The sequence below is a fragment of the Aethalodelphis obliquidens genome, unplaced genomic scaffold, assembly GCF_003676395.1.
Source record: "Aethalodelphis obliquidens isolate GAN/ISIS:26980383/991018 unplaced genomic scaffold, ASM367639v1 scaffold14, whole genome shotgun sequence".
In the NCBI taxonomy this organism is placed as follows: Eukaryota; Metazoa; Chordata; class Mammalia; order Artiodactyla; family Delphinidae; genus Aethalodelphis; species Aethalodelphis obliquidens.
The window spans coordinates 2525408-2547236 of record NW_020837958.1 but is presented as its reverse complement, the minus strand read 5'-3'; the positions used below and the strand labels follow the sequence as shown (position 1 = coordinate 2547236).

The 21829-nt window shown below is 39.5% G+C and overlaps 1 protein-coding gene across 2 annotated transcripts in view; it reads right to left on the bottom strand.

Moving 5' to 3' along the window:
- Nucleotides 1-1068: 1068 nt before the first annotated feature.
- NUP160 (nucleoporin 160) overlaps nucleotides 1069-21829 on the bottom strand; it is a 54636-nt gene continuing 33875 nt past the window's right edge. For both annotated transcript variants that reach the window (XM_027114696.1, XM_027114697.1), the window contains 13 exons: nucleotides 14064-14159; nucleotides 13870-13964; nucleotides 13679-13775; nucleotides 13485-13590; nucleotides 9452-9612; nucleotides 8030-8090; nucleotides 7128-7238; nucleotides 6828-6951; nucleotides 5762-5863; nucleotides 4996-5137; nucleotides 3206-3331; nucleotides 2666-2770; nucleotides 1069-2202 (listed from right to left, as the gene is read on the bottom strand). In XM_027114696.1, the coding sequence (XP_026970497.1) occupies nucleotides 2113-2202; nucleotides 2666-2770; nucleotides 3206-3331; nucleotides 4996-5137; nucleotides 5762-5863; nucleotides 6828-6951; nucleotides 7128-7238; nucleotides 8030-8090; nucleotides 9452-9612; nucleotides 13485-13590; nucleotides 13679-13775; nucleotides 13870-13964; nucleotides 14064-14159 (1416 nt within the window). In that variant the 3' untranslated portion in view covers nucleotides 1069-2112. The remainder of the gene's footprint in view (nucleotides 2203-2665; nucleotides 2771-3205; nucleotides 3332-4995; nucleotides 5138-5761; nucleotides 5864-6827; nucleotides 6952-7127; nucleotides 7239-8029; nucleotides 8091-9451; nucleotides 9613-13484; nucleotides 13591-13678; nucleotides 13776-13869; nucleotides 13965-14063; nucleotides 14160-21829) is intronic.

Sequence of the window (21829 nt, the reverse complement as noted above, 5' to 3'; positions counted from 1 at the left end):
ACGAAAACCCACCACAGCCAAAAATAGATAAATAAATAAATAAAATTAAAAAAAAGAAATGTTAGAATTTTCTATAATATATACTGTGTTCTAGTAGAAAATAAAAGTATTATTAGGTTGAGGTAAATTAGGTTAATTCTGTTACCTAGAATGTGTTCACTGATGAGTGGCTCTGTAGAACAAATGAGCTTTCTTAGATCACAAAAATCATAGCAATAAACTTGGTAAGAATGGTCAATATGAAACTCCGTGTGCCATAAACTCTATTATTAACAGAAATGGTACCTACTTTTATTGTCACAGGCTGGAAAGGTGTAACCTTACTAGTTACATTATGCTAAATTATTTAAGAACTATGAAGTTTTCCTCCAAGAGTCACACCTTTATTTAATGGTAGTTAAGCACTAAAAAAGAAGGGACCCCTTTTAATAGCAATTTGTAATCAGGAAATTGCCAGAGTTGGAAAACACAAGGAAAGACGATGCTATTAATACATCACATGGTCCAGAAAACGAAACTGCGGACTCAAAGTGATGAGAAAAGTGAAGTGAAAGAATGTGGACACCTTTTTTCTGTTCTGGTTGGATTTCAAAGTGAGGAAGGTGGAAGAAAATTGACAGAAGAGCTGGGCTGGCTCCAGCATGAGTTCTAGGTCTTGAACTAAAATAGTGAGGACAGGAAAAGCTGGTCAGTGTCTTATGAACTGCCACCATGGAAACCACTGCTTTGCTCAACAATGCAAATGAACAGCTTTCTGCAACAGGGCCAGTCTTGAGCTACTTCTTATCTTTCAGAAATGGCTACAAGAGGGTTTGACATTTTTCAGGCTGTAGGTTATCATCCATTAGTCACTCATGAAAATATATCAAGTGAGGATACATATTTTGTGAAAGCTTTCTCTTGGTTATATATGTATATACAGGTCAAAATATATTTCTCGCTACAGTTGTAAGCCACAGTTTATGGAGCTGGAAAGGCAAGACATCTTGTGGCCCCTAATTGCATCAAACACTTCGCATTAATCGTGGCAGAGATAATGTGAAGAAAGAGTCACATACCGCAGTATCTACCAATAACAGTACCACAGGGAAACTCACATTGTTATTTAAAATATATAATGTAAATATGGTATTGACATAAAAATTAAATGCTTATGAACAACTCAAGAAAGATCAAAGGGCATATAAGCAAGTACTATACAGATGGTTTCCTTAAAAGATAAATTTTAATATACAGAATAAAATTCAAGAGTTTATTTTTTCACGTCCCCCCGAATTTGTGGCCACGAATGCCTCTGAATCTGAAGAGGAAAGTTTATATTTTGGTCCAATACGTTATTAGACTGCCTGTATGATCAAGTCCGGCTTGATTATCATAAATCATAGAGGTTAATGGAATTTACTTTGAAAATGTATTACTTTTACAGATGATAAATTTTCAATTTTTTCTTAGCTAAGAGTTTATTCCACTTTAGCCTCAGAACCAGATTCAAGATATCTTCCTTAAAAAAAAAAAAAAGATATCTTCCTTAACAGCTGGTCATCACGTTAGGCTTAATCTAGGCAAATTACTTAATACCTTATTGGAGATCATAAAAAAACTCCACAATAAATAATGAAAAGGGTATGCAAAATCATTAGCCTCTGTTTGCAATACAGAAAATACATGTCAGTTCTGGACCAAAATAATTCCATTGAAATACAAAAAGTGATAGGGAAGAATGAAAGGATTTGCAGTGACTGCTTTTGGTGGTCAGCTACAACGAACCAACAACCATCAGCTGTTTTGGAAAGTGTAGGTGGGTTTTAATTTTCAGATAAAGAATGTCTTCGGTAGTTTAAAAAAATATAAACTCTAAAAAAGCTTGTGAATCATATACAAAAGCAGCTGTCTGAGACCAAGGCTGAAAACCAGAAACTGTGTGTTAGCACCACCAGCAAGCACAGGTCCTGTAACTCATCTGCCCTTCTTTCTTGTGCAGAATGCAGACTTGACTGTTGTACACATCATTTACAGGTATAAAAACCGGCCTGGAGTACAGGTTTCCTGTTGGGTAAAGTCTTAAGCCCTAAGAGGCACCAAGCAGTTCCAAAGGCTGGGCAACCATCCAGTTCACAAGTTCCGACGATATAATAAATCCCGTGTTGCCTTATCAACTTTTTGCTGGTAGTCCTCCAATTTGTCAAGTATTTTCTGGGACAGCTGTAGGAGAAAAGAAGGGAATCATTGGAGAATAGGTCAAGGACTGAAAAAGACTAAAGTTATCAATCACTTTGACTTCAGCAACCAGATTTCCCCTAATAAAGTTGTGAGCCATTGTGCTTCATTTAACCACCATTCAGTATAGGAGTCTGCTCTGTGACTCCACTGATATAACTGGACTTTTCTGCTATATACAATACTCCAACCCTGTTTCCCTAACGAATTTCTAAATATGCAAATCATACCAGTATTTTTAATAAAAGCTTTATTAGCTCTCTTCCCAGAACCAGAGAGGTTATAGCTGACTTAACTAATCATCTCATAAAGGGATTGGGCAGCATGTGAAGGGCAATAAATGGCTTCTGCCCTCTCCTTAATCCTTGAGAACCAGAAAAGCAAGCTTTAAGGTGTAACTGCTAACGCAAGGGCTTATATAAAATGCCCCAGGAGAGGGTTTACTCACTGCAATGTTGTGACTGTTGGCACTGTTCTCTCCCAGAGCCTGAAGAAGCTGATCAATGGAAGAGTATGGGAGCCACACCATTGGAGCTGTTGCAGACAGTGGAAACTGGAAAGAAAAATACCTATTATTTGAAGAAAATCTGAAAAGTGGACCATTTCTTCTGGGTAGCTACTTCCACAGGATTTGATAACATGAAATGCTTTACTTGTTTTCACAACAAGAAATTGTGTGTGTATGCATGCATGTGCGCACACACACGTGTGCACACGGTACATGACTGGAACCCCGCATCTCTTTTCAACTGGGGAACCGGTCCTTTTCTTAGTTAAATCAAATGTATTTTTAAATTCATATCATCTTTTATCTTAAAGTAGGGCTAAGGCTGATTAGGGATAAACACACTCAACAAAACTCTTCTCTAAATTGTCAATGAATGATACTATTTCCAGTCTGAAATTTAGATGTAAATTATCTGAAAAAACTTTGGAAAAGGAAAGTGTGATAATACAGAATTAAAAGGAAATGTGGATACAAGCCTACCTCAATTCCAAAGTACTGATGTCCTTTTCCCAATACAGCATCCACATATTCTGAAACCAAATCCACAGCTTCTTCTAAAAGGTCATAGTTTAAGTAGAGACGGAGCAACTCAGCAGCATCAACCTTCTGTAAAAAGTTAGTGATTAAGAACACTTACCAATTTCCATCTTACCTGGGCATGGACCAAAGGATGTTGAGTGTCTGATTCCCTGGCATTTATACTTTTCATTATAAATAAACAAACACCTTGGTTTACTTATCTTGGGATGAGGGTCGGATTCCCAAGAGCCCAGTTACCTCTGCGCACCTTGTGAGGCCCTTTCTGTTAAGTGGCCTTCCTCACCTGTTCTGTGATCTAAGACACATTTTAATTCTTTCCTAATTCGTTTCCACAGTAGTAAGTCAACAAACCTTCCCAGAAATGCTGAATACCAGAGATAACATAGTCACATTAATTCTCAGAAACATACGAATGACAAATGAGAAAGAAGTTAAAAGAATCACCAACTTTAAATGCTTGAATTACATTTGTATTTAACTCAGGGTGAGAGAAAAGTGATACAGCCTCAGTTTGGAAGGCCTCTCCTAATTATGTCAATTATGTCAATTATGCTTTCTATATTCTGATTTGATCACAGTCTTAACTTTTACCATCTTAGCTGCTTTCTCTACTTTCTAACTTAAAAAAATAGGTTAACTTTCTTAAGCTTTATATTCTCTTTTCCTATTGTGCCCAATGTATTTCAGGTACAGTAGTTCTCAAACTTAGCATGCATCAAATCAAATCATGACCTTGTTAAAATATAGATCCTGGATCCCAACTCCAAGGTAATTTGATTCTGTAAGTCTGGGATGGAGCTCAGGAATCTATATTTTGAAGAAGCCCACCATCAAAATAATTTAATGCAGGTGGCCCAAGGACCCAATTTTGACAGAAACTGAAAGAAACACTGTTGTAGAATGTAGTGGAATAACTGAGGACATGGAAAGGAGATGTGACCCATAAGCCCCCCGCCCGGCAAACCGGGGGCCTGCGAAGAAGCATTGGGTGCTTTGGGCACTGATCCATGAGATGTCCTCAGTATAATCAGAGTGGTGGGAATGCAAGGAAATGTCCTTGTGCTACTTCAGTATAATCAAAATAATGGTGGGAACCTTGTGCTGCTTTTGCGCTCAAGGACGAAGCACGGCATGTTTTCAAGAAAGCCCATTATTGCTTGTATAATCAATAGAAACATATGTTGCTGCTTTGGCATTTCTGGAATGTTAAGAAAATAAGTCTTAAAATGTAAACCTAGATAATGCTTTAATAAAAGCTACCACAGCAGGACAGACGGCGCTGTTTTGCCTGAGCGAGCGGCAGCCCTCTACTGCTGTGCTTCAGCACAATTCATCTCGTGTGACGAGCTTGCTTTCGGCCCTGTCATAAGATAAACTACAACAGTAGACTTTGAAAAGAATTCCACTCACTCCTGTGAATTTTTTGAGTAATGAATAGTGAATGCTGTGTTCCATATATACTCATTGTTCTAAATACACACTCATTGTTCAGTGAGCACACAAGCATGCATTAACTTAATCACCAACACGGAGAACTTTAAATCTAAACACCCAGTACTTCACAGGACTGAAGTAAACTGTTTTTAGCTAAGACTGAGAAGCTGTAAGTATATAAGTCGGTATATTTCCATAAATTGTCACTCTATCTTTTCCTTTTTAATCATCTCATGAAGTTATTCAGGACGATAAAGACCAGGTTCTTACTCTCTATAAGTTAAGATACCACTTACCTTATAACTGTTTATAAGCCAGTTAGGCAGAGGCACTCCATGAGACAAGAGCTTGTTGATTACACAGTGGTGATATAAGTTATTCTGGACTTTGTACTTTTCCAGGTAAGTTGATAATAGCCTCCATGCTTCATCTGTAGCACTTGATAAAAGGAGAAAGGACTTTGAGTTCCAGATTCTTAATAGATAATTATAGTACCATTCAAAACATGTATTTACATGGAAAAAATCTTTATAGACACTCACAACAGAATTGATAATACAGCTAAATGACAACTAACATTATTAGGGCCAATGTGACTTAGGGGTGGTACTAGAAACTAGATGACTTGGATTCTTGTATTTCCCAATAACCACATATTAACTCAACTAAACAATTCACTTTACTTGTTTGTTCCAGATTTCTAAAACAAGGAAATTGGCTCAGACCACTATTTCCAAACCTGATCAAGCATTAGAATCATGCAGTAGTTCTGATTTAGAAGATTAGGGTGATATCTTGTAATCTGTACTTTGATAGTAATTCTGGTGTTAATTTAGGGTTTGAAAAATAATGTCAGAAGACTTCAAGACTGTAAAATGCTATAATTCTAAAGTGCTAAGCTGCATAATACAAATTATAAATGCAATTCAGGAAAGGGAAGTTTACTGAGGGTTAGGGTTGTTAGAGAAGGATTCTGAAGACACTAAAGTACATTCAGGTAGACACTGGGGAAGGATATGGAGGGTAAGCCCTTGCAGGGTTGGATGAAGACTAGGGCTATACCTAGACTCCTTAGTGGTGATGACTGATGAGAGCTGATTGGCTGCTAGCCAGGCCCAGGCTTCTGCTTGGGCTGCCTCTCCTCCAAACTGCAATTTGATGCATCTGCAATGAAAATGGTTCCACACAGAGTAAACTAATTTGCTGAAAAGCACCACATTATTTTGCTACTGAAACTGGAGACGAGATGACAACTTTAGCTCTAGTCTATTACTAAATTCACCCTGGGTACTGGCTCTTCCCTCTCCTCACAGCCACACAACTGGATGACCCACAAGGCCATTAATAAGTGTTGAGATTATTTACTTACAAGAGAAAATTGATGATGAAAAATTCTGATGGTGGGCTTCCCTGGTGGCGCAGTGGTTAAGAATCTGCCTGCCAATGCAGGGGACATGGGTTCGAGCCCTGGTCCGGGAAGATCCCACATGCCGCGGAGCAACTAAGCCCATGCGCCACAACTACTGAGCCTGCGCTCTAGAGCCTGGAAGCCACAACTACTGAGCCCACGTGCCACAACTACTGAAGCCCGTGCGGCTAGAGCCCATGCTCTGCAACAAGAGAAGCTACCACAATGAGAAGCCTGCTCACCGCAACGAAGAGTAGCCCCTGCTCGCTGCAACTAGAGAGAGAAAGCCCGCATGCAGGAAGGAAAATCCAACGCAGCCAAAAAAAAAAAATCTGATGGTTTATTTCTAACTCACAAACAACTTGACTAATATTTAGGTATAATGTAACTTTAATAAGAAGTACTTTTTAACAATGTTTGCAGGGGCCACTAGATGTCCTAAAGGATTGAAGAGAACATATGCCTTATCTAAATGGACACCACTATTTAACCCAGGTTATCTACTGTCACGTGGGCTCAGGAATGCCAGATCTGATTTCTCAAAAGAAGCTATAAATCAAGATTAAAAAAAAAAAAATCATTGTGTGTATTACACAAAAACTGTTCTTTAAAGCAGCCTTGTAGGATACCGGCTCGTGTGACTACTGCTTCACACTAAGCAACAGCAGAGTATTTTTGCATTAGAAAATTAAGATTACTGAAAGACAATTGCATACATACTTGAAAGCAAGTCCCTCAAAGACTGGCATTAAGGGAAGCTTAAAAGTCTGGCAGAGTGCTATGGCAGTGTCAAAGAGGCCAGCCTGAACCAAGAGAGTGACCATCTCCTCTGCTGACGAACTTCCTGCGGAAATGGAAAAGAGCTATTTAGTGCACCCAACGGCATATGGAAATGAACTGAACCCAAAGACTGCTTCCTTGATGAATACCTCATAATAACAATGACATGCTTTAATACCCATCTAGTATACTATGTCCACTGCCCGGCCCTAAAATGTGCTGTTGGTGCTGAATGCCTACCTGCAACCGCGACTGCTGAGGGATCGTGCTGAGCTAGAGTGAGGCGAATGCGAGCCAAGGAACACTCTTTCTCCAGATCTTCTAGTTCCAGGATTTCAATTTGTCTATTTGCTATAAGCCAAAGAAAAACATTTTCAATTCCCAAAGTACAAAGGAAGTGCCTATTAGACTAACTCAACCTGTCAATTTTCCCACTAAAAATTAAGTAACATTCAGTTTTAATTTCATGAAGGTGGGGAGAAAACAAGGGGTTCAATAAAAGCTAACTTGAAAAATAAAGTAACATCCCGGTCTCACACTACAGCTGAGTCAAATCAAAGGACTCTAATGACAACAGCTGCAAATGAGGAGGCACTTGCAAGGCCTTTCACAAATAATTTCAATTAACTCTTACAACTGTGAAACACTGCTATCTCTATCAGTAAGAAAGGAGCATGCTCAAAGTGAGAGGCAGAATTAAAACCAACTGTGCCTGACTCTAGAGCCCAGGCTCTTTAAGGAAGGAAATCATGCCTCCATGGTGATATCAAAGGAGCCTGATAAAAAAACGTTTGGTACTAAGCTGATTTAAAAACAACAAACAACAAATGCACACGTGCGCGCGCGCGCACACACACACACACACACACACACACACACACATTTTTAAGCATTTTCATTTCCCATACAGGCATACAAAGTTTCAAAGAGCTACCAGACAACCTTTAACAGAATATTGAAAACAAACTACCAAGAAGGAACTTTACAATATTTTAATAATATAACTACCATACATATACAATATGCTACAATATAATTATACACAGTATTACAACTACTATCCAAAAAATAAATATAAATAATACTACTATAACAATATAATTGCTCTTCAGCAAAGAATCAGCATGAGATCCCTGACTCACTTGGGGCAGCTGTGCATTCTCCATCATGATTCCTCTTAGGGGATGCTCCAGGGCGATCATACTGAAAAGACAAAACAATAGATATAACTGTGAGAAACTAGGGGTTTTTTTAAAAATTAATTTTATTTTTTGGCTGCATCGTGTGGCATGTGGGATCTTAGTTCCCTGACCAGGGATTGAACTCATGCCCCTGTGGTGGAAGCGTGGAGTCTTAACCACTGGACCGCTGGGGAAGTCCCTGAAAAATGAGCATTTTATTTTCCTATCATTTTTTTTGTGTGTGGGAACTTTTATTCTTTTTTCTATTTTATTCATTAAAAAAAATTTATTTATTTATTTTTGGCTGTGTTGGGTTTTTGTTTCTGTGCGAGGGCTTTTTCCAGTTGCGGTAAGCGGGGGCCACTCTTCATCGCGGTGCGCGGCCTCTCTTGTTGTGGAGCACAGGCTCCAGATGCGCAGGCTCAGTAGTTGTGGCTCATGGGCCCAGTTGCTCCACGGTATGTGGGATCTTTCCAGACCAGGGCTCGAACCCGTGTCCCCTGCATTGGCAGGCAGATTCTTAACCACTGTGCCACCAGGGAAGCCCCTCATTTTTAATATATACCCTTTTTTTTTTCATTAACTATGATCCAGAGCTTTCAGGCTTAAATTCTCTCAACGTAAATTATGTTTATTTCAACTAGCACAGCTCTTCTCACAAAAGTACTGTAATTACTAGACAAAGAAATGGAGTTGTTTGCCAACTTGGCTCACTTAGCTAAAATATGTTACTGAGTCCAAGGACACAGATTTGATCTCCATATAAACCACTTGACTTTCCTTGGTTTCAGAGTTACATTCTCTACCCATAACCCTGGGAAGAAGCATAGTACATTCAGGAACTATACAATACAAGTAGCTGGGAGTATATGACCCCATCAGCATGACAAAAAAAAAACACCTCACAGTTCGCCTCCCCTAAAATAGTAGCAATAGATTAAATTAACAAAAATGAATGAAATAAAAGCAGCTACCACTTACTGAGCACTTTCTGCAGGCCAGGCACTGTCACTGCTCTAAGCACTCTACATGAATTATCTCATTTAATACCCAAACAATCCTATAAGGTAGACATTATTATTGTCATCATCCCTATTTTATCCAAGAGGCTAACTGGACAGTAAAAGATTAAGTAATTTGCCTGAAGTTAGGTTGTCTAACTCCAAAACCACTCTGTAATACTTATTCCTACAATAATTCTGAACTTGGAAACTAAAGGGGTAGTAACATGTAACAAATGAATTGCTACAAAAATATATTAAGTCCACAAATATCCCAGTGGAAATTTTAAATGAAATGAAGCAAAATGAGGTAATAGTTTTCAAAGGACCAAACCAAATAAATTAAATGATCCCCCAATTCCAGGATGGAAAGTTTTCATACCACTGCACCAGATGCTGGCTGAACAATCCATGCGTATTCTGGGCGAATAAGGCGTAAACAATTAATAGCAGCCAGATAACAGTTGCCTTGCTTCTCAAGTCCCCGGAGAGTTCGAACCTCTCTGCCAAGACGCATTCCGTACTCAAACATCACTGTGCCAGCTATAAGGCAATAATAGACATTACAATTTCAAAAATGTATCTCTTTAGAGATACACAGAGAGTTTGTCACACTTATCAAACATTAAAATTTAAAACAAAAATTGAGTTTAACTTAAAACCACAAAAAATCATGTGCTGGTGAGAATGTGGAAAAATTGGAACCCTTGTGTACTGCTGTAGGGAATGTAAACTGGTATAGCCACTACGGAAAACAGTACGGCAGTTCTTCAAAAAATTAAAAATAGAATTACCTTATAATTCATCAATTCCACTTTTGGGTATATACCACCCCCCCAAAAACAAACAAACGAACTGAAAGCAGAGTCTTGCAGAATTATTTGTACATCCTTGTTCCTAGCAGTATTATTCACAACAGGCAAAAGATGGAAACATCCAAGTTTCCAGAAAAATGTGATATATCCATACAATGAAATATTATAAATTCTGACACTTGCTACAACATGGATGAACCTTAAAGAGTTTATGCCAAGTGAAATAAGTCTGTCACAAAAGTCAAATACTATATGATTCTGGTAGCCAAATTTATAGACACGGAATAGAATGGTGGTTGCCAGGGGATGGGGGAGGAGGGAATGGGAAGTTGTTGTTTAAGGAGTATAGTTTCCATTTTGCAAGATGAAAATAATTCTGGAGACTGGTTACGCAGTAATGTGAAGGTACTTAGCACTACTAAATACTTAAGAATGGTTAAGATAGTAAAGTTTATGTATATGTACTTCACCACCACCACCACCAAAAAAAAAAAATCCCCCAAACATCTAAAATGTTACTTTTGATGTTTAGATACTACGTTCCCAGAGAGTACAGAGAGCTAGTCTCAGCCATATTGTCACCTATTCCCCACCCAGGATTTGGGTGCTCTGTCCAAATCACTCATTTTTTTTTTTTTTTGGCTATGCCATGTGGCATGTGGAATCTTAGTTCTCCGACCGGGGACTGAACCTGCACCCACTGTATTGGAAGTGTGGAGTCTTAACCACTGGACCACCAGGGAAGTCCCCCAAGGTCACAGACTCTTATTTTATTTTATTTTTTTAATAAATTTATTTATTTTTATTTTTGTCTGCGTTTGGTCTTTGTTGCTGCGCGCAGGCTTTCTCTAGTTGCGGCAAGCGGAGGCTACTCTTTGTTGCAGTACGTGGGCTTCTCATTGCAGTGGTTTCTCTTGTTGTGGAGCACAGGCTCTAGGCGTGCCGGCTTCAGTAGTTGTGGCACGTGGGCTCTAGAGCGCAGGCTCAGTAGTTGTGGTGCACGGGCTTAGCCACTCTGTGGCATGCGGGATCTTCCCAGACCAGGGCTCGAACCTGTGCCCCCTGCATTGGTGGGTGGATTCTTAACCACTGCTCCACCAGGGAAGTCCCAGACTCTTATTTTTATAATGCTTTAGTTACATAGGTTGAATGAAATATTGAAAAAACATTGTTCTGAGACAGCATGGGACTTCAGAAACTAAACAGATTTTAAAATTCCCTTTCAGTTTCCAAATCAAATCAAACTATTTTTCATCCCAACAAATATTTTGAGTGCCTGCAATATGTAAGACATTTTGTCAGAAAAACAGCCTTGCTCCAGAAAGACCTGAACGTTAATCTAGCTAAGCTGGTCTTAATCAGGTTGATGTAATGGATGTTGTCATTGTGAAAGTAGTAATATATCTTGAATCATCTATTTTTCCTTTCTTGCATTACTCAAAGAATATGCAGAACTTCCCTGGTGGCGCAGTGGTTAAGAATCTGCCTGCCAATGCAAGGGACACGTGTCTGAGCCCTGGTCTAGGATGATCCACATGCCACAGAGCAACTTATTCCATGAGCCACAACTACTGAGCCTGCGTGACACAACTACTGAAGCCCATGCGCCTAGAGCCCGTGCTCCGCAATAAGAGAAGCCACTGCAATGAGAAGCCCATGCACTGCAATGAAGAGTAGCCCCTGCTCGCCGCAACTAGAGAAAGCCTGCGCAGCAATGAAGACCCAACGCAGCCAAAAATAAATAAATAAATTTATTAAAAAAAAAAAGAAAAAGAATATGTAAACATATTTTACCATTAGGAATATTAAGAACATGCCTATGAATTACTTCCATCCATTCTTCCCAATGAAAATGAGTAAGAAACCTAATAAAAGACTGAGTGAAAATGGTATAAAAATGTTAGAGGTTCCAAAGGGTAACCACAATGGTCATCTTGTAAAATATGATCTTAAAACAGATATGTAATCCCTTTATTTTAGCTGACCTGATAATGACTTCATTGTCATCATACAAATCCAAATTTAGAAACGTTCTACAAAAATGACTGGCCTTTCTTCTTCAAATATATCAACGTCATCAAAGGCAAAGTAAGGCTAAAAGAATGCTCCAGATTAAAGGAGACTAAAGAGGACAATTAAATGCAAGATGTGATCCTAGATCAGGGGGTGAGGACAGTATGGGAGAAATGTACTATTAAAAAAAATCATTGGTCTTCCCTGGTGGTGCAGTGGTTAAGAATCTGCTGCCAATGCAGGGGATACGGGGTTGGGCCCTGCCCCAGGAAGGTCCCATATGCCGTGGAGCAAGTAACCCCATGCACCACAACTACTGAGCCTGCACTCTGAAGCCTGCAAGCCACAACAACTGAGCCCCGCACACCTAGAGTCCGTGCTCTGCAGCAAGAGAAGCCACGACAACAAGAGGCCCGCACTCGGCAACAAAGAGTAGCCCCTGCTCGTCACAACTAAAGAAAGTCCATGCACAGCAATGAGGACCCAACACAGCCAAAAATAAATAAATTTAAAAAAAAAACCCATTATGTTTGGCCATATTTAAATGTGAATAGCACATAAGATAAGAGCACCACATTTACATTTAATTCACAAAATTAGTTACATGTTCTCAGTTTGATAATTGTATTGAGGTTATATAAGGAAATGTCCTTGAGATGCAAGTATTTATGTACTGAGACATGATGTCCACAACTTACTCTCAAAAGGATCAGCAAAAATAAGAGAAAAGAAAGGCCAAAAGCAAAATGGTACAGGAACTTAAAACCAGCCACAAGAATTCAAGGTGCCTTTAGTGAAATAACATTTCTTTTAAAATTAGATGGAATGGACTTCTCTGGTGGCCCAGTGGTTAAGAATCCGCCTGCCAATGCAGGGGACACGGGTTCAAGCCCTGGTCCGGGAAGATCCCACATGCCGCGGAGCAACTAAGCCAGTGCACCACAACTACTGAGCCTGTACTCTAGAGCCTTCAAGCCACAACTACTGAGCCAGTGCGCCACAACTAATGAAGCCTACACACCTAGAGCCCATGCTCTGCAACAAGAGAAGCCACCGCAGTGAGAAGCCTGAACACCACAATGAAGAGTAGCCCCTGCTCACCGCAACTAGAGAAAGCCCGTGGGCAGCAATGAAGACCCAATGCAGCCAAAAAAATAAAAAATAATAGTAAAAACTAAAATTAGATGGAAGATACACACAGAATGCCATCTAACTAGAAATGCCTCAAGAATGTTCTAGAATGGGAGAAGTGCCTTTTTTTTTGGCCGCGCTGAGTGGCTTGTGGGGATCTTAGTTCCCTGACCAGGGATTGAAACTGTGCCCTCGGCAGTGAAAGCGGGAAGTCCTAACCAGTGGACCACCAGGGAATTCACGAGAAGTGCCTATCTTTAGGGCGTACAGGTAATCCACAAAAAGGTGAAGCTAACCTTGAACTTAAACATAAGTTCCCCAAATGCCTGTAGAGAACACTTGTCCAATGGTAAAAATAAGGTAAAAATTACTAAGTCAAACAGATAATAGTTTTTGTAAGACACAATACAACTGATAAGGTTGCCTCCACAAAGACTGTATGCTTCAACTGCTCACCCTTCCGGTAATTGTGACGATAGATGTGGAAGGCATACAGAAGCTCATAGTAATTGTAAGTCATAAGGTCCACAGCTCTCGCACGTGATTCAATTATTCCCACAACCTAAAGGAGGCAATCAGATATCAAAGTTAGTAGCCAGCATGACAACCACCACAGCTATGTCCAGTCATCAGTGGATAAATAAAATTACCTCATTATGCAGATTCACATAGGGAAACTCTACAAGATCCTGTAGCTGTGAGCGTTCACAAAGAACCACCACCAGCTGCCGTAAACAATCTAACTGTCTAGAAGGAAAAGTGATATGAGGGTAAATTTTCTTAGTGGATTACACAGGGCTGGTAAATTGCCTCCTCTAAATAAGACTGTGAGATTGATTACCTGCTGGAATCAGGAATTTGGGTTAAGGCTTCATATGCGTGGCTATTGTGACCTAAATCCAAATGATGTTTGAAAATGCATGTCCTTAAAGTAGCCTAAGTATCAAACATAGGGAAAAAAAGAACAATAGAAATTAAAACACCACATCCATGATAAACCTCAAGGGCAATAACTAGATTACAGTTAGTCCTTACCTGACTTTTCCAGTCATCACCTGCTTCAGTTATTGCTGATGTAGCCAACTGAATAACCAGTTCAGGCAACCCAACGACATCGAGCAGACGCAAAACCTAAGGGGAAACAGAAGAAGAAATTTCCATTAATATTAACATGGTATAGTGCACTTCAAATTAGACTACGATTTAAAATCAATTAGAAAGATAAGTAGGTAAGATAAAGATTAAATCAAAGGTGCCGACAACAAGATGGACAAGATTATTTGGTTAACATTTAAGATTTTCCTTTAGATTCTACTGTTAAATAAGACACCTGTTGTAAAACCCTTTATTGGTCTTTTCTGTGCACAGCTCTATCCTCAGTGTTTAGTACATAATAGGTTCTCAGTAAACGTTTGTTGAATGAGCAAATATAATTTCACTACTAACTTTTCCTACTAACTGTTTAGGTCACAGATGAATTTAAAGCCTAGTAAATTAGCATCATAGCCTTATAGAAACACTAAAGAGAATACATTAATGTCTGACATAACCCATTTCTAATACAACATAGGATAGTGCTCTTTAAACTTTTTTGATTGTCCACCCTATTGAGAATGTCTGAGTACACTCCCCAGACATTTACTTATACTATATACACACATTTCTAAAAAATATGTATAATAACACTTTCAAAATAGAAATTTCTTAAAGATGAAGATAAAGGTAGTTTAAAAATTATTATTTGTAGTTATTAGTACTTACTGATTATTTGCTTTTTTCTGCCTTATTAGCAGTATAAAAACATCTTTTTCTTCTGGATGCTTACAGTTTTTTTTTTTTTTAAGGTTATACTTCTTAATGAAGTATAACATAGTTAGAAACGTACACAAATCCTAAGTACACAGCTGGTTGAACGTTCACAAAGTAAACATACCCATGTTCCCAGCAGCCAAGTTAAGAATTGTAACATACCAATACTCCAAAGCCCCCACATGACTCCTTCCAGCCACTACTGAATTTTATTAGTTTTGTTTTTAATTTCATGGAAACAGGATCTATAGTATTCTTTTGTGTGCGTGTGCCTACTTTTTTTTCTTTTTTAACAAAAAATAAATTTATTTATTTATTTACTTTTGGCTGCGTTGGGTCTTCGTTGCTGCACGCGGGCTCTCTCTAGTTGCCGCGAGTGGGGGCTACTCTTCATTGTGGTGTGCAGGTTTCTCACTGTGGTGGCTTCCCTTGTTGCAGAGCAGGGGCTCTAGGGTGCGCGGGCTTCTGTAGTTGTGGTGCACGGGCTTAGCTGCTCCACGGCATGTGGGATCTTCCCAGACCAGGGCTTGAACCCGTGTCTCCTGCATTGGCAGGTGGATTCTTAACCACTGCGCCACCAGGGAAGCCCTGTCTGCCTGCTTTTGCTTAACATGTTTGTAAGACTGATCTATGTTATTTCATTCAGCAATTCATTTCATTGCTGTGTTGTAGTCCATTGAAAGAATATACCATAATCCATTGATCCATTCTGTTAATGGATAGTTGGATTGTTTCTAGTACATGAATTTTATGACATGCTGCTTGGAACATACATACATATCTCTTTTAGTAAACATGTATATCTTTCCATATATATTTAGAATTGGAATTACTGGGTCAGAAGGCATGTCAAAGATTGGAGCCAGTAGGTAAAAAGTTTTCCAGAGTGGTTGTAACCAATTTATACTCCACCATAGGTGATCAGGATGCCTTGATTATTTGCATGGCTTCCTACTATCTTGAATTGACATTTTAATGCAAGGTACACTTAGTTAGATTTTAAAGTGGCATTCTTGAAAAGTTCAATTGTTTCTGGCTGATTCTCAGACCTGATTACAGACCGTCACTCTTTTTACCTTGCAATGTGGTTGATGAAGAGCCTATATCAAAAGTAGAAGTGCCAGCCCTATCTTATCCTAATTTGTTCGTATGCACTTTGTTAATATATTCAATCTGGCTGCTTCACAGGAATTTTTTTTTTTTTTTTGGCCACACAATGCATGGGATGTGGGATCTTAGTTCCCCAACCAGGGATCGAACCCATGCCCCCTGCATCGGCAGCGTGGAGTCTTAACCACTGGACCACCAGGGAAGTCCCTTCACATGAGTTTTTAAAAGCCAAGTCCATACAGTGAAGGTGATTTTCATTATTTTAAAATTTTATTTATTGAATTGAAGTATAGTTGATTTACAATGTGTTAATTACTGCCGTACAGCAAAGTGATTCAGTTATACATATATACACATTCTTTTTTTTTTTTGGTGATTTTCATTAAAATTAAGCAATATAATGTGTAAATCAGCTTAACCAGGCAAACATACTGAAATCAAGTGGATGAGTGAGAGTGCCACTCTGCAACCCTGCCCTTCGCTGTGACTCACTCTTCCCTCAGATGCCTACCTCGAGACTAAGTGACAAATGACCACCTGGTGAAAGGACCAAATAAGGGCACCAGAGTCAATCCTGATATTAAACATTAGCACATCTTAATTTATTTGTTCTGTGAGTGAGTCCACTGGAGCAGTGATTTTTTATGTTTTTTTTTTTCCAGTGATGAAAACTATGGAGTGTCTCCACAGAAAAAAATACAAAATGCTTTGCACGTATTTTCAGGGGATGTACTGATACCTCAAACCTATCTGGCCTCAGATTAAAAATCTTTACTTAAAATTCAAAATAATTTTCTTATTAGTAGAATGGCAGACAGTTATTAAGAGTTACAAATCTACTTCCGTATAAATTTATTTATCTCTTTAACAAGCAATGAACAAACTGTGAAGCCTGCTCCTGTCGCATTTACTTTTTGGTAGGAAATCCAGATAAACAAATAACGTAGAATCTAGGGGTGGAGTCAAGATGGTGGACGAGGAGGACACGGAATTCGTGTCTCCTCACAACTAGGACACCTACAGGAACCTGTCGGGGGGACCACGGGGATGGCAGGAACCCCCAGCGACCAAGTAGGATGTGTGAAGTGGGGGGGAGTGAGGGGGGAGAAGTGGAGGCGACACAGGACTGGTGCCCCTGAGGGGCGGCTGGGGGAGGGGGAAGGATCCCACACCCGAAGGGGGAAATTGGGGGACCACTGGGAGGGCAGAGGATCAAAAGGGAGAGTGGCCAGGTTTCCCTGCCCACTTGGGCCCCCGGGAGCCTGCTGAGATCTGGGCCTGATCCTCTGCCCACCGAGGCCCCCTCCAGCCGTGGGGTCCTGACGGAGTGGGAGGGAGGGAAGGGGGAGCAAAAATAAAGGCTGGAACTACGGGACCGCACCCCTGAGGGGCGGCTGGGGGAGGGGAGGAGTTCCTACACCCAGCAGAACCCACCCACGGTTAGGGGTCCAGAGGGGATGGGGGAGACCCTGGGGGAGACTGTGGGGGGAGAGGGGGGCACAGAGGAATGGAAGGGAATGCAGCCAGCACTTTCCCTGTCCACTTAGGCACTGGAGAGCCTGTTGGGTTCTGGGGCCAAATACTCTGCCCAGGGAGCCTCCCTCCTGCAGCGCAGAGCCCAAGCCCCACCCCTACACCCCCACCCAGGGTCACACCTCTACACTTGGAGACCTCCTCTGAGACCCCCTCCAACACGCCAGGCCTAAACCCCACCCACACACCCACACCCAAGGCCTTACTCCAAACTGCTGAACCCCACATTCCAGAGGCCCTCCTTGGGAGGTGCTGCCACTCCCCTTCCACGCAAGTCCTAAGCAGAGGTCCCACCCTACAATTAAATGTCACCCTAGCTAGGCCTCACCCCCAAAGCCTTTTCCAGCTGCGTGGGTCCTAAATCCATGCCCTGCCCCATGCTCAGATGTCACCCCCCACCCGCCTAGGTCCTGCCCCAGCCTAAACCCTGCCGCTGCCTAAGTTCCGCCCCCACCTAAACTCTGCCCCCATAGCCAAGGCTTTTTTTTTCTTTTCTTCTTTTTTGCTCTTTTAGATTGGGGTTCTGTTTTACCTTGTTGATTCATTTACATTTTTTTCTAATAAATCTTTTATTTTTCTACTTTCATTCTTTATACTTTGTTATTGTTCTGCTCCTTTTGGCTTGTTCCCCCCCTCCTCCACCACCCTTTTTTCTTTTTTCTGTTGTGGTTTTATTTTACCTTGTTGCAGTTGTTTCAATTCTATTTTTATTTTTCCTAATATATTTTTTATCTTTTTAATTTTATTTTGTTTTTTATTCTTTGTTATTGTATTGCTCCCTTTTTTTTTTTTTGCCACACCACCTGGCTTGCGGGATCTTGGTTCCCAGGCCGGAGGTCGGGCCCAAGCTTCTATAGTGGGAGCTCTGAGTCCAAACCGCTGGACTAACAGAGAACCTCAGACCCCAGGGAATATTAATCAGAGTGAGGCCTCCTGGAGGTCTCATCTCGGCACCAAGACTTGGCTTCTCCCAACTGTCTGCAAACTCCAGTGCTGGATGCCTCAGGCCAAACAACCAGTAAGACAGGAATACAGCCATACCCATCAAAAAAAGAAAAAAAAAAAAAGAAGTGAAAAAAAAAAAGTTACAGACAAAGGAGCAAGGTAAAAACCTACAAGACCAAATAAATGAAGATGAAATAGGCAACCTACCTGAAAAAGAATTCAGAGTGATGATAGTAAAGATGATCCAAAATCTCAGAAACAGAATGGAGAAAATACAAGAAACATTCAACAAGGATCTAGAAGAACTAAAGAGCAAACAAACAGTGATGAACAACACAATAACTGAAATTAAAAATACTCTAGAAGGAATCAACAGCAGAATAACTGAGGCAGAAGAACAGATAAGTGACCTGGAAGATAAAAAGGTGGAAATAACTGCCAGGGAGCAGAAGAAAAAAGAATGAAAAGAACTGAGGACGGTCTTGGAGACCTCTGGGACAACATTAAACGCACCAACATTCAAATTATAGGGGTCCCAGAAGAAGAAGAGGAAAAGAAAGGGTCTGAGAAAATATTTGAAGAGATTATAGTTGAAAACTTCCCTAACATGGGAAAGGAAATAGTCAATCAAGTCCAGGAAGCACAGAGAGTCCCATACAGGATAAACCCAAAGAGAAACACTCCAAGACACATATTAATCAAACTATCAAAAATTAAATACAAAGAAAAATGTTAAAAGCAGCAAGGGAAAAGCAACAAATAACATACAAGGGAATCCTCATAATGTTAACAGCTGATCTTTCAGCAGAAATTCTGCAAGCCAGAAGGGAGTGGCAGGACATATTTAAACTGATGAAAGGGAAAAACCTACAAGATTACTCTACCCAGCAAGGATCTCATTCAGATTCGATGGAGAAATCAAAAGCTTTACAGACAAGCAAAAGCTAACAGGATTCAGCACCACCAAACTAGCTCTACAACAAATGCTAACAGACCTTTTCTAAGCAGGAAACACAAGAGAAGAAAAAGACGCACAGAAACAAACCCAAATCAATTAAGAAAATGGTAATAGGAACATACATATCGATAATCACCTTGAATGTAAATGGATTAAATGGTCCAACCAAAAGACACAGACTGGCTGAATGGATATAAAAACAAGATGCTTATATATGCTGTCTACGAGAGACCCACTTCAGACCTAGGGACACGTACAGACTGAAAGTGAAGGGATGGAAAAAGATATTCCATGCAAATGGAAATCAAAAGAAAGATGGAGTAGCAATAGTCACATCAGAGAAAATAGACTTTAAAATAAAGACTGTTATAAGAGATAAGGAGGGACACTACATAATTATCAAGGGATTCATCCAAGAAGAAAACACAACAATTATAAATATTTATGCACCCAACATAGGAGCACCTCAGTACATAAGGCCATAAAAGGAGAAATCGATAGTAACACAATAATAGTGGTGGACTTTAACTCCCCACTTACACCAATAGAAAGATCATCCAAACAGAAAATAAATAAGGAAACACAAGCTTTAAATGACACAACAGACAAGATAGACTTAATTGATATTTTTAGGACATTCCACCCGAAAGCAGAAGAATACACTTTCTTATCAAGTGCACATGGAACGTTCTCCAGAATAGATCACATTTTGGGTCACAAATCAAACCTTGGAAAATTTAAGAAAAATGAAATTGTATCAAGCATCTTTTCTGACCACAACGCTATGAGATTAGAAATCAATTACAGGAAAAAACAGTAAAAAACACAAACACATGGAGGCTAAACAGTGCGCTGCTAAATAAGAGATCACTGAAGAAATCAAAGAGGAAATCAAAAAATACCTAGAGACAAATGAAAACGAAAACACAACAATCCAAAACCTATCGGACGCAGCAAAAGCAGTTCTAAGAGGGAAGTTCATAGCAATTCAAGGTCACCTCAGGAAACAAGAAAAATCTCAAATAAACATCTAAACTTACACCTAAAGCAACCAGAAAAAGAACAAAGGAAGCCCAAAATTAGTAGAAGGAAAGAAATCATAAAGATCAGAGCAGAAATAAAAACAAAGAAAACAATAGCAGAGATCAATAAAACTAAAAGCTGGTTCTTTGAGAAGATAAACAAAATTGATAAACCTTTAGCCAGACCATCAAGAAAAAACAGGAGAGGACGTAGATCAATAAAATTAGAAATGAAAAAGGAGAGGTTACAATTGATACCACAGAAATACAAAAGATGATAAGCGACTACTACAACCAACTATAAGCCAATAAAATGGATAATTTGAAAGAAATGGACAAATTCTTGGAAGAGTAAAACCTTCCAAGATAGAACCAGGAAGAATTAGAAAATATAAACAGACCAATCACAGGTAGTGAAATTGAAACTGTAATTAAAAATCTTCCAACAAAGAGAAGTCCAGGACAGATGGCTTCATAGGTGAATTCTATCAAACATTTAGAGAAGAATTAACACCTATCCTTCTCAAACTCTTCCAAAAAATTGTGGAGGGAGGAACACTCCCAAACTTGTTCTACGAGGGCATCATCACCCTGATACCAAAACCGGACAAAGATATCACAAAAAAAGAAAATTATAGACCAATATCACTGATGAACACAGATGCGAAAATCCTCAACAAAATACTAGCAAACAGAATCCAGCAACACATTAAAAGGATCATACACCATGATCAAGTGGGATTTTTCCCAGAGATGCAAGGATTCTTCAATATATGTAAAACAATCAATGTGATACACCATATTAACAAATTGAAGAACAAAAACCATATGATCATCTTAATAGATGCAGAAAAAGCTTTTGACAAAATCCAACACCTATTTATGATGAAAACTCTCCAGAAAGTGGGTGCAGAGGAACCTATCTCAACAGAATAAAAGCCACATACGACAAACCCACAGCAAACATCATTCTCAATGGTGAAAAACTGAAGGCATTTCCTCTAAGATCAGGAACAAGACAAGGACGTCCACTCTCGCCACTATTATTCAACACAGTATTAGACATCATAGCCATAGCAATCAGAGAAGAAAAAGAAATAAAAGGAATACAAATTGGAAAAGAAGAAGTAAAACTGTCAACGTTTGCAGATGACATGATACTATACATAGAACAGCCTAAAGATGCCACCAGAAAACTACTAGAACTAATCAATGAATTTGGTAAGGTTGCAGGAAACAAAATTAATGCACAGAAATCTCTTGCATTCCTGTACACTAACAACAAAAGATCAGAAAGAGAAATTAAGGAAACAATCCCATTTTACCATCACAACAAAAAGAATAAAATACCTAGGAATAAACATACCTAAGGAGGCAAAAGACCTGTACTCAGAAAACTATAAAACACTGATGAAAGAAATCAA